The sequence below is a fragment of the Borostomias antarcticus genome (assembly GCF_949987555.1).
Source record: "Borostomias antarcticus genome assembly, chromosome: 17".
NCBI classification, from domain to species: Eukaryota; Metazoa; Chordata; class Actinopteri; order Stomiiformes; family Stomiidae; genus Borostomias; species Borostomias antarcticus.
The window spans coordinates 20,399,422-20,411,674 of NC_140250.1; the positions used below are offsets into that span (position 1 = coordinate 20,399,422).

Consider the following 12,253-nt stretch of genomic DNA (forward strand, 5'->3'; position numbering starts at 1 on the left):
GACGGCGTCGTCCGTAGGTCTGTTGGGGTGGCATGCGAATTGATGGGGGTCCAAGGTGACCGCTCAAAGCACTTCATGATGATGGAGGTCAGTACTATGGGGCAGTAGTCATTCAAGGCAACTAGGTGTTTGAGGTGATGGAAGGTTACTTTGGTCTGGGGAAAACGGTTGTCTGTTGGATGCAGGTGGAGACAGACTGGTTCAGGGAGGGGTTGAATAGAGAGGAGAAGACCTTGGCCAGCTAGTGACTTCCGAGGGTATAGATAGGGACAGGTAGCAGTCATCCTGGTCCTGAGTAAGTCTCACACTAGGGATGGTGTTACTCGCCTCGAACCGTGCGTAAAAGGCGTTGAGCTCGTCGGGAAGAGAGGTGGCGGGCTCGGCATCACTGCTATTTCTCCCTTTGTAGTCTGTGATGGAGCATCGTTCACACCACATGGGTCTGTGGTCGGAACTCCCACTCGTCCCTGTAGGCTCTTTAAGCATCTCCGATGGCTTTCCGTACGTCATATCTGGACTGCCTCAAGGCCTTCAGGTCCCAAGAGCTAGTAGAGGACCGTGCTCTGAGCTTAGCATGGACATCACCATTCACCCACGGCTCTTGGTCTGGTAAATTCCTAACGCTGACTGTCGGGACGACGTCATCAATGCACTTGGGAGATGTAGGCGGAGACAGAGTCTGTGTATTAATCAATTTCATCACAGAACATCTTCCTGTATGTGGTTTGAAAACAGTCCTGGAGAGAGGGAATGGAAGTCACCATTTACCCGCCTAAAATGAGAGCCATGTGTCGTCTTGGGGAGTCTGCTATGAAGAGGGCTGTACAAAGCATATATAGCACACTCACAATTAAAAAAACAAACAAAAAAAAACAAAACAACGTTGACGAAGGCAAGAGGGCTGAAACGCGTTCATTGCACTAAAACAAGCAGTTAAACTTATTTGAGAGGGTGGATTTTTTGTGATTATGAGGAGAACAGAACATTCCTTGGACTAGGCTGCTGTCCGGACTCCGGAGACACACAGAGGCGCTGGTGGCACGACTGACTGACGAGGTGGAGGAGAGAGGGTCAAGCCTTTCACTCCTCCAGGTCACCAACGGAATGGGACTTATCTTGACGGACATCTTTCTTATGGCTCTTGTCTTTCATGGCAGAGATAGAGTTTGAGTTATACACGTTTTTCTCCTCGCTGGTCCCTGACTAAAAGGAGTGGTTTGACCTTGGTCATGGTGGCTCAGTACAGGCCAATCAAACTACCGTGGTTTCTTGGTCTACAGCCTTTCTTGTTCGTCCTCTGCTTCTTCCCACCCAAAGATCTACCTCTCTTACTGAAGTCTTACCCACACAAGCAGTGAATTGCATGGACTATAGCGAGTGAGCTACAGCAAGTCTCCGCCATCTTAATTGACTAGTCCCTTTCTGTTTGGCATTCCTTGTCTGGAAGGTATTAAATTAAAGGGTGGGGTCAAAGTTCATCCTTTAGACTGTGCACTCTAAACCAGGGGTGCTATATACTGTAGAACCATTTGTCACAGTAAAAGTACCCTCTGAAAAAAAGGTTACATGCAGAACCCCAAGATTCCAGATGGAACCATTTTCAGCTCCTTAAGGTGCCGTTTAAAACCCTAAACTTCTCTTTCAGATTTGAAAATGGTTCTATATAAAATATAAAAGATGACTTCAAGGGGTTCTATAAAGCACCCTTTCTAGTTGAGTCTGTAGGGCATTAGGCCTGGCCCCCTGGGGTCCGTCTCCTGTCTCTCTGTCTCCTACCTCTTGGTCCCGCAGGCGTCCGGACAGGTGGGGCATTTCTCGCAGGTGTCTCCGAAGGCCCCGGGCTCCGTACACTGGCAGCGGCCGCACGCACAGGTGCCACGCCCGCTGCACATCTGCCCGTCGTCCGACACGCAGGAAGACGTCTCGGTGGAGCAGTTACAGTTGTCCCCGATGTAGCCGCCATGACACTTACACTCGCCACAGTGGCAGTCTCCGTGACCTGAGGAGGGAGGAGAGGGACCAGCCAGTCAGCAAGATCAAACTAATGTTTGGGTCAATCAATCAATCAATCAAAGCTTTATTTGTATAGCGCATTTCATACCCAGAGGCAACACAATGCGCTTTACAGAGAACAAGGGAGGTGGGCATACGACCCACTCTCTACATATTCCAGAGGGAAGCAAAAAAACAGTAATCACCCGGGGGCCAGATAAGTGAGCTGTAAAAATTCTTCCCTGACCCCTCTCAACAAGGCGATCGAGCAAGCTTCTGGAGTATGTTTGTCTACTCTGGGTAGAACTGCGAATTACAGAATTTAGTAATAATACCCAAGCTAGAGTCAATGACAAGTCAATGAGAGTTAAGTATTTTATTATTTATCTATCTATTTATCTTTTCTATTTTATTATTGGAGCCCCGTTAGGTGTGTTTTAATTTCGTTGTACCAGCAATGTTACAATGACAATAAAGGAAATCTTGAATCTCTTGAATCTTGAATGATCTTTACACAACAATACACAAAGCGACCTAATCTCTCTAAAACCTAATGGCAGAGCATCAGCCAGACTAACGAACTAGAGAAGCTGTATCCTCGGATAAAGGCCTCTCGACCTTCCTGTCCTCCTGTCGTGAACAACTGCCTCCCGCCCGGCCAGCTGGAGAGCCACAGCAGGATCTCCAGCCCCAGAGATAATACCGACAACTGGGACTTCGACCAACTCCAGCAGAACCCAGGCTCATCTGCATCGGAAGCAGCCTCGAGGCCAGCCGCTCCTGGGGGTGTGATGTCACAGCTCAGTAGGGGAGATAATTACTGTTCAAACAACCTCCCCCCCCCCCCCCCCCCCCCCCAAGCCCGGCCACACTGCTCAGAGACAAAAGGAGGCCTTGATGATAGGGAAGAACAGCTGGAACCAGGGTCTCATCCCTGAGACAGGCCTGCTCCACACCAGTTGTTCCAAGACGTTCACAATGAACACATTCATTAACGGCTGCACTCAAAACAAAACACAAGTGTTGTGTTCAACTTGGCTGTTATTTAAAACATTAAAAAAATAAAACGTAAAATACCATGCCAGCTTGAGAAATATGTTGACTTGACACTAAATAACGTGCTTTAGCAGACCGAAGACAGTCCAGAGGTTGAGAGGCAGAAGCAGGTAGGTGAGGGCCAGAGAGGAGTCAGCCCAGCTGGTAGATACAGGCTTCCTGGAGGGGGTGCCCGGAATACGCCCCATCACTATATAACAAAGCCCAATGGCCGCTGAAATTGGGTTAGGCTGCTAGGTTTAAGAGTAGGAACGTCCCGCACAGCCCACTTAGACACCACTGTTACCAAAGTGGGAGGAATTGAGGAACCGCGAAGTTGACTGGTTACTGGGGTAGAGAGGAGAACCTTCCTCCTCCTCCTCCTCCTCCTCCTCCTCCTCCTCCTCCTCACAGGTCAGAACTCCAACAGCGTTACCGAAGGAAATCGGAGCTGCAGTAAAAAGCAGGATGTCTCCTTCATAGAAAGATTCTGCACCTGTAATGTTCATCTCAGTGTAGGATGGTCAGCCCGGTGACTGGCGTGAGAACTTTCTCAAACTCCTCTTTAAGAGAGAAGCCTGGTTTAGGCTAATCTAGCGTAGGAACCCTAATGCAACCCAGGTGTGAACTCTCCACAACGGCTGCAGAATTCCTTAGGGATTAGGCAGGTTTTATTATAAACTTCACAGAACAGACAGCAGGGGTTCTAGCATGGCCAGTGTCTCTCATGCAGCCCCACAACAAGGTAACAAGCCATATAAAACCATTTGTAACAGAAGAACCCACCCCAAAAGGTTCTATGTACTCTACGGTTCCAAACCCTCCTCAGCTTCATATGCTGCTTGGAACCCTATAAAAGTTCTTCTGATCTGAGAAAGGGACTTTTGTTGTGCGTTATTCTATTGTTACACACAGCTATATATAGCCGTTTGTAACAATAGAATAGCTCTCACAACAAAAATAACAAAAACTAAAAAAAACTAAAATAAATATATATAAACATGTATTGTATAAACATATATATAACAATCCTGTTTAGTTGAAGCAGGGGTGTGCTGGTTGGTCTATGGGCCAATAGTACACTCCCTCTAGCTGGTCCAGATAAAGTATTCCAGAGCGTCCTGTGTTATAATGCAGATGGATGCAGACTGACAGGAGGATGGAGGGAGTAACTAAATCACTCATGTCTGTTTATCTGTCTGTCTGAGAGGGGATGTTCTCCGTGTCTAAAGGATAGATGGAACATGTCAATCAGCCAATATAATCAGGTCCAGGTTGGGGAACTGGGGAGACTGACGCTGAAGAGTAAACAGACGACAGTTTAACTGCGTTCTCTCACAGAGAGGGACAGAGTGGAGTTAGTAAAGCAAGTCCAACAGAAGTGAACTACAGTTATCAGTGACTGGAGGATGATATGCAATATAATGTACCGTAAAAGTCAAGTAGCATGTTTTTGACTGACACACACGAACGCTAAATTCCTTCAAATCCATTACTAGATTGGACTAGAGGAGCATGTTTTGTTTTTTTAAGAGGTGGAAAAGTTGAGCCCGTTCACATAGTAAATCCCAGCGGTTGAGTGTCATAACGCCACACCCTAATCCAGAGTGACTGCCTGTCCCCAAGGCTGCCGGCAAGCCTGCCACCACAGCCCGTTACTGGGGCCTCCCGCCTACCGTCTGGTCCTGCTCCGTCCACGCTGAGTCACCGAGGCCTGGGAACGCGTCCTGAGGAGACGGCCCAAACACGTGTCCTCAGGAGACGGCCCAAACATTCGTCAGTATTGCTCCCTCCCTCGCTAGGGTTCCATCTTGGCTCCTCTGACTTACAAAGAACATGTTCTCCTGGGGTCTGTGGGGGTGTAGCGGTCTAATGCCCCGTGTCTCGGTGCAGGCGCCCACCGGGGTGACCAGGATGTTGCCAGATTCGAGTACGGCCGGCTCCCGTAGGGAGGGTGGGTTAGCTTCATCTCGGCTCAAGGGTTCGTCACGCTACAGCGACCCCGTCTGGTGTCGAAATTACGGTCGCGAGCTGAGAGTCAACGAGCTGTCTCTCTCTTTCGCATCACCGACCGGCACACAATTAGTAGGGAGTAATTGGACACTATGTCAGGGTCAATTGGTTACCACCCCAAATGTGAAAATGGGATAAAATCCAAAAATAGATTGAGGAAAAACAACAACAACAACAAACAACAACAACAACAAAAACGTGTGATGGCCTCCAGTAATCACCGCCACCACCGCCACGGCATGAGGGAGTTTAACCGATTCACCTCAGCTGCACTGGGAGCGGCAGGATCCGTCTGAAGGGCGAGGTGGGTAATGCCCTCTTCAACATCTGAATACTGGATCTGACCACGGATGGCTTCCAGTCTGCAGGGCGGATACTGTGTTCAAACGGGTCCTGACGCACAGACACCTCATCTGCTTCTCTAATCTAGTTTGTGTTTATGCATCAATGTGTGTGAGAGAGAGTGCATATCCGACAAACAACTGATTTAACTGATTTGCCCCGTGTGATTCTTGAAATGGAGCGGACTGAGGGAAGGCTGGAACAGATAGATAGAGAGAAAGAGAGAGAGAAGGATTGACAGAGGGCTGGAAGAGAGAGAGGCGGGGTAATTAAGCCAGTCCTAAAGTGGCAGCTTGGTAAGAGAGGACTTGGCGTCCCTCGGGGGGGGGGGGGCGTCCCTCGGGGTGGGGGCGTCCCTCAGGGTGGGGCGTCTCTCGGGGTGGGGGCGTCCCTCGGGTTGGGAGCTCGCTAGTGTCTGCTCATCTTGCCGTCTCCCCCAGGGTCGGAGGTAGTCTCTCCTTTTGGGGGGAACCAAAGAGGTTGAGCCCAACCCTCAGGATGTGTATGTGGGAGTGTTGCCAACTCTCGAGAGATAAATAAGCAGCTTCAAAAACAAGCCCAAAATAAAAAGCTAATAATACTTCATCAGCTCGTCAGCAGAGCCGTGCTCGTGCGCAAGCTTGAGAAGCCGTGTGTGAATCAATGCATTGCATCGCTTGTTAGATTTCAAAACAAGCAACCATCTTTTAAAACAAGCCCAAAAACTCACAACCCGCAATTTTCCCAAGTGACTTCTAGCAAAAAGAGGCCCAAAGTCACGTATTATAAGCAGACTTGCCAACTCTATGTATGTGGCTGCCGGCCAGGTGAAACACAGGAGTGTGAGTATGAGATCGTGTGATTGGCTGACTTCAGCGTGGGAGGGAGTGGGTTGAGTATGAGACGTGTGATTGGCTGACTTCAGGGTGGGATGAATATGTCATCATTATGTGTGAAAAAAGAATTGCTGGAATGCTGGATGAATGTGACTTATTTGAGTGAATAATGCCTCACTGTAGGATGTGTTACTGTACACTGAGGCCGTAATGTATGAACGTGTTAGAGAGATGGAGTGAGCTTTAAAACAAACAGGAGGGAAGGTAAACACAAGCAGGCCGTTTCATAAAGACGTTGCCAAAATGAAAATAAGGTTTCTTGGACTAGTTATTCCTGAAGTCTGGCGTAAGTAACTGCTGCTGGCTTGCATCGGTTTCCAAATATTTCCTGTCTGCTGCGTCCAAAGTTCTGCTCGACCCAGAATCCTCTGTTGTTCTCACGACAGAGTGAAAGAGAGAGAGAGAGAGAGAGAGAGAGAGAGAGAGAAACATAAGGGGGGGTCAATTGATTATGTCCAGCTGTCCCCCCTGTCAAGCAGCTCATGACTTCACAGCTGCAGAGATTGGCAGAAGGTTTCAACTTTTACCCCCCCTGGCTTTTTATTCTTCATCCCTCTTTTATGTAAACATCAAAGCTTTTTTTCTTTTCTGTTCTTACTGGATCATGGCTTAAAATGTAATCCTCTCATTAAGCAGACGATATGAACAGTGAAGATGCACCGTGCCCTCACACAACCTGCATTCCAGCATGTGCAGTCATATATCCATCACTAAAGAGTGCAGGGTCAGAGCAGTGACCCGGGGAACTCAACAACCCTGGTGATGTAGCAGCTCTCTGGCATATCCAGACTGCAGGCAGCACTGAGAGGTCTGGGGGGTCCCCCCCACCCCCCCAAACTAATACTGAGAAACTCCATCCAGAGAGTCAGCATGACCGTGTCCTGGAGGAGTGGGATGGATGAGTGTGTGTGTGTGTGTGTGTGTGTGTGTGTCCCTTCCTATGGAAAACATGCCCTCTGACACGGCCCCCATACGCAACAGGAAATCTAGGCTTATTTCCTGCTCTCAGGACAGTGGAGAACCGACAGGCCTGTGGGGAACCAGATATATGCGCTTCAAATACCTGAAATCCTCGGTGTGCTGGATTAAGATGGGCTGCTGTGCAGACTCCGCCCCTTTTGGGTGCCTTTAACCAAGCGCACCCTAAGTATTTCAAATGTTTGAGTTAGCTTTGCGTGACAGATGGAGGGAGACGTATGTGTACATAGTTTCAGTCTATGGCAATGGCTAGACACCCGCACCCGCACCCGCACCCGCACCCACGCACGCACGCACGCACGCACGCACACACGCACACACACACACACACACACACACATACTCACTCGCTAGTCTATGCGGAACAGAAGGCATAGCCTGTTATATGACAAGCCTTTAATCTAATTAAATGGCAAAGAACATGCTTTGTCAATCTATTTCAAAGGGCTGGACGAAAGGCCCATCTATTGTACCAGTCAACCATGGCGCTAGATCTGACGGAGGCTTTGACAGCATAACAATACACCACCATAACCGCACACCTTAATTACCTGTTTTTCTAAATTAGATTATACTCTATGACACAGAGGCTCTTGGTTTGTCACAAAGAGCTGGCTAGAGAAGTGACTTTTCTCTTTCGTTGCTCTATTGTGCACCGGCTGGAACCAAGGTAAACAGGGTTCTTTTCCCAGCATGCCTTGCATCAGTTGTGACCTCAGTCTACGCTTATGCTAAGATGTCTGAAGTCTGAAGTGCTGAGCACTTAAAAAAAAGAGAAGTATTTTGCTTTATTTATAAAGGTAATCTCATTGAGACACAGGGTCACATTCTCAAGAGTACACTCAATTCCCTCTTTGCACACATATACACACGGAAACACCCACACACAGAGACACGTGCACATAGACGCGTACACACACACACACACACACACACACACACACACACACACACACACACACACACACACACACACACACACACACACACACACACACACACACACACACACACACACACACACACACACACACACACACACACACACACACACACACACACACACACACACACACACACACAAGCGACAGCACACTGTCAGCAGCACCAGCCCCAAAAAGAGAGAACCCATAGTTGCATGATAAGGCGAAAACCATATAAACAACTGGAGTGGAATTCAAAGCTCTGTGAAATCTCAACACGTTGACAGTCAGATGCTTCTGTAAACACGGTGGCTATAGGCCTGCTTGACTAACAATTGTGTTTTCTCGGTCGAAACGTTGTAAATGGACTGAACTTATATAGCGCTTTTCCACCTTAGCGGCACTCAAAGCGCTTTACAATGGCCTCTCATTCACCCATTCACACACACACTCACACACCAATGGCGGTAGCTGCCATGCAAGGTGCTAACCTGCTCATTGGGAGCAATTTGGGGTTAGGTGTCTTGCTCAAGGACACTTCGACATGTGGACAGTCGGAGCTGGGATTCGAACCACTGACCCTTCGATCACTGAACGACCCGCTCTACCAACTGAGCTACAGCCGCCCCAGAAACGTTGCATGAGAGTAAAACCACAAATATTCCGGTATTATTTCTTCTTTCCCTACGTCGTCTCCTAGCCCGAGTCTCGTTACTAACAGTAGCTGCCGTCTGCAGAGCAGCCCAGACCCCAGCTGATACAGCAGATCAGAGACACAACAGAGCCAGCAGACAGGGTCAACCATGCTCAGACCTTGACCTCAGATGTTGTGCTGCTGCCTGGGGGAGGGGACAACGGTTTTAAACCTCATCTAGTTTTTGCTTCCGAAAATGTGACTTTGCCCCGAATGCAATCCCTGTTTTATTACAAAGTGAAAATCCACAGCTAACAACGGAATGACAGAATGAATGCCTTTGAGAAACTGGTGTGGTGTGACAGGGTTGTCTGCGCGTGAGTGAGTGAGTGAGTGGTGTAGTCTGTTCGACTCATCCATCATACCTTTTAACAGTTCCCAGCTGCATAGCTGTTCCAACCTTGTGTTTGAGCCTGCTCCTGTGTGTGTGTTTATTGGACATGAGCGATTAGTTCTCCCTCCAGGCTCCCAGAAATGCTACTGATACATCTGAGGGCAGAAGTCTGCAGGCCAGGACAAGCTCTCTGTTCTACACTGAGCCAAGCGCTGGTCGACAGCATCAGAGAAGAATCGGTCAGTCAGTACGAATAATGAGACAAGAACGGAACAAGAACTAAAATAGCTATATGCCATCTACTTAATCCACATACAATTCCAATATGACCTGAAATTGATACTATTATTACTATTACGGATATTATAACCAACATGCTACAGAATGTCTGGTGACAGCGAGTCAAAACCAATACAAGAAAGATTTGATACAATGTTCACGGATGGAAACCACTGACCTCCGTCAAACATCTGGCGCAGAGCTCCTAAGCCCTATTAAAACCTCAAGGAGCAGGATATGTTAACTACAGCTATTGACAGCCTTGACAAACACCACATGGATGACACATAACAGCTATTATTGTCCAGTCAGAGCATGACAATAATGTGCACCTCTGGGTCAGGGTCCCTCTAGACGGCTGTCTCAGCACTGTCCCGCGTACTGTAAGCACTCTCAATGGCCTGTAAAGATTCAGCGTTGAGCTCAAGTACATACTGTGTGTTCACTACTGTGAGCAGAGGCGGTGGTTTGAGGTCGTTGGGGTAACCTGCCTATTAACTGCTATTTGTGTGCTGGTTGATGGTTACTGTACACTGCTGAGTAAGTATTCAGACACACCCCAATGTGTGTGTGTGTGTGTGTGTGTGTGTGTGTGTGTGTATGCATTCAACCCTTAAAACCGCGCCTACAAGAAACTACGTTTAACTGGAAGAGAAACAAACGTCTTTCAAACGTCCAGGTATTTCCCAGACATGGCAGTCCCAACACCATCTCCTGCTGTCTGGAGCAGGATCATGAACAGACATGCTCTCTGACACACAGATCCCTCAGTCCGCACCCTCAACACCCACTGAGGCACGGCCTCAAGGGCTTCTCTGCCACTAGCACTAGTATCACATCATCTCTGCTACTAGCACTAGTATCACATCATCTCTGCTACTAGCACTAGTATCACATCATCTCTGCTACTAGCACCCTGCCACGAGCACTCGATCACAGCGGTGAGACAGGAAAATAATCGGGGGGGGGGGGGGGGGGGGGGGGTGGAAGAGAGAGAGAGAGAAAGAGAGAGAGAGAGAGAGGGATAAATGTTCCTCCATCAGTGTTCGGTGCTATAGCGTTCTGAGGTGCCTAGGGGCTACTCACCATGCCTCCAAAAATCCCTTGGCTGCATTTGGACAGCTGTTTCTATATATCTCAGGCAATTCCAGTTCGGAGTGCAAAGCTGGAGGCTGCCCCTGCCTATAGGGCTAGAACATCTGGACACCACCCACTAGCACAGAGACCCCCACCAACGCCCCCCAACAGAGCCCCCCACCAGCTTACCCAACCCACTAGCACAGAGCCCCCCACCAGCTTACCCAAGTTAGTTGTCAGAAGAGATGCAGAGCCCTCAAAATGAAAAACAAATACCTTAAATCTTCGGACTCGATCTCTTTCTTTTTCTCTCTCTCTATCCTTTCTCGTAACTATTCACTAGCGGTCAGGTGTGAAAGCTCAGTGAACCTAGTCGTGAGAGAGGCTCATGGATGTAGTCCTTTCTGTAGCCACTGCTGCACGGATTACATTACATTAGTCATTTAGCAGACGCTTTTATCCAAAATGACAAGAAAGTTGAAGCCTTCTGCCAATCTCTGCAGCTGTGAAGTCAGGGTTCAGGTCAGCAGTCCTGTGAGTCGTAGTGGGGTATGGATTCCTACTACTCACCGCCCTGCATGGCTGCTGTACTAGAGGCCCCAGCTAACGCCAGATAGCTGTCCCATGACATGCCTGTGGTCTGTGTTTTGAAGTGAACAGAGCAGGCCTGCAGCGGTGACTGCGTTGAAGGACCTGATTGCGTCTCTACGACAGTTGAACAATGGGACACAGAGAAGGCGGCTCCATTGATCCCCCTTCTTCTGTCACGTATCACTAAATATTTATGTTTCTTGTCACGTATCACACTAATGTATCATCACTGGTGTGGAGAATCACCCACAATTCAGCCCAGCCCAGCATAGCTCAGCCCAGCATAGAATAGCAAAGCACAGCCCACCTGCAGGACAGACATGTTTTATTACCCTGTACTACATGACAGGTGTGTGGTGCGACTTGTACCTGCAGTATATCATAGAACCAGGAGCTCACAGGCCACCCTAAAGAGAGAACAGACTTGTGTTCAAGGCTGTGTGGTGGTTCCACATAATCAGATCCATAAGTACTTATGACGGGTCTCCTAAAGAACTACTGCAGATCTACACAAATTCAACCGTGATGTTAACACATGTTAACACATAAGACAACCTTGAATGCAACCCAGGTCTTTATCATGGTCAGGTTCAGTCTCGTCTGAGGGAGGGAGGGAGGAGAGGGGAGAAGGGAGAGAGGGAGAGAGGGGGTAGGGAGAGGAAGGGAGGTAGGGAGAGAAAGGGAGGTATGGAGAGAAAGGGAGGTATGGAGAGGAAGGGATGTAGGGAGAGAAAGGGAGGTATGGAGAGGGAGAGGGCGAGAGGGGGTAGGGAGGAAGAGAGATATGGAGAGGGAGAGAGGTAGGGAGAGAAAGGGAGGTATGGAGAGGGAGGGAGGTATGGAGAGGGAGAGAGGTAGGGAGAGGAAGGGAGGTATGGAGAGGGAGAGAGGGGGTAGGGAGAGGAAGGGAGGTATGGAGAGGGAGAGGAAGGGAGGTACAGTAGAGAGAGGGAGAGAGGTAGGGAGAGGGAGAGAGGGGGTAGGGAGAGGAAGGGAGGTAGAGAGAGGAAGGGAGGTAGGGAGAGGGAGAGAGGTAGGGAGAGGGAGAGGAAGGGAGGTACAGTAGAGAGAGGGAGAGAGGTAGGGAGAGGAAGGGAGGAATGGAGAGGTGTTATCCAGT

At 48.8% G+C, this 12,253-nt stretch overlaps 1 protein-coding gene across 1 annotated transcript in view; it reads right to left on the reverse strand.

The window, feature by feature from the left end:
* Window positions 1-12,253, reverse strand: part of itgb5 (integrin, beta 5) — a gene marked incomplete at its 3' end in the record, with an annotated part of 44,525 nt that overhangs the window by 7,086 nt on the left and 25,186 nt on the right. The window contains exon 11 of the mRNA XM_084451758.1: window positions 1,777-1,999. Coding sequence (XP_084307884.1) covers window positions 1,777-1,999 — 223 coding nt within the window. The remainder of the gene's footprint in view (window positions 1-1,776; window positions 2,000-12,253) is intronic.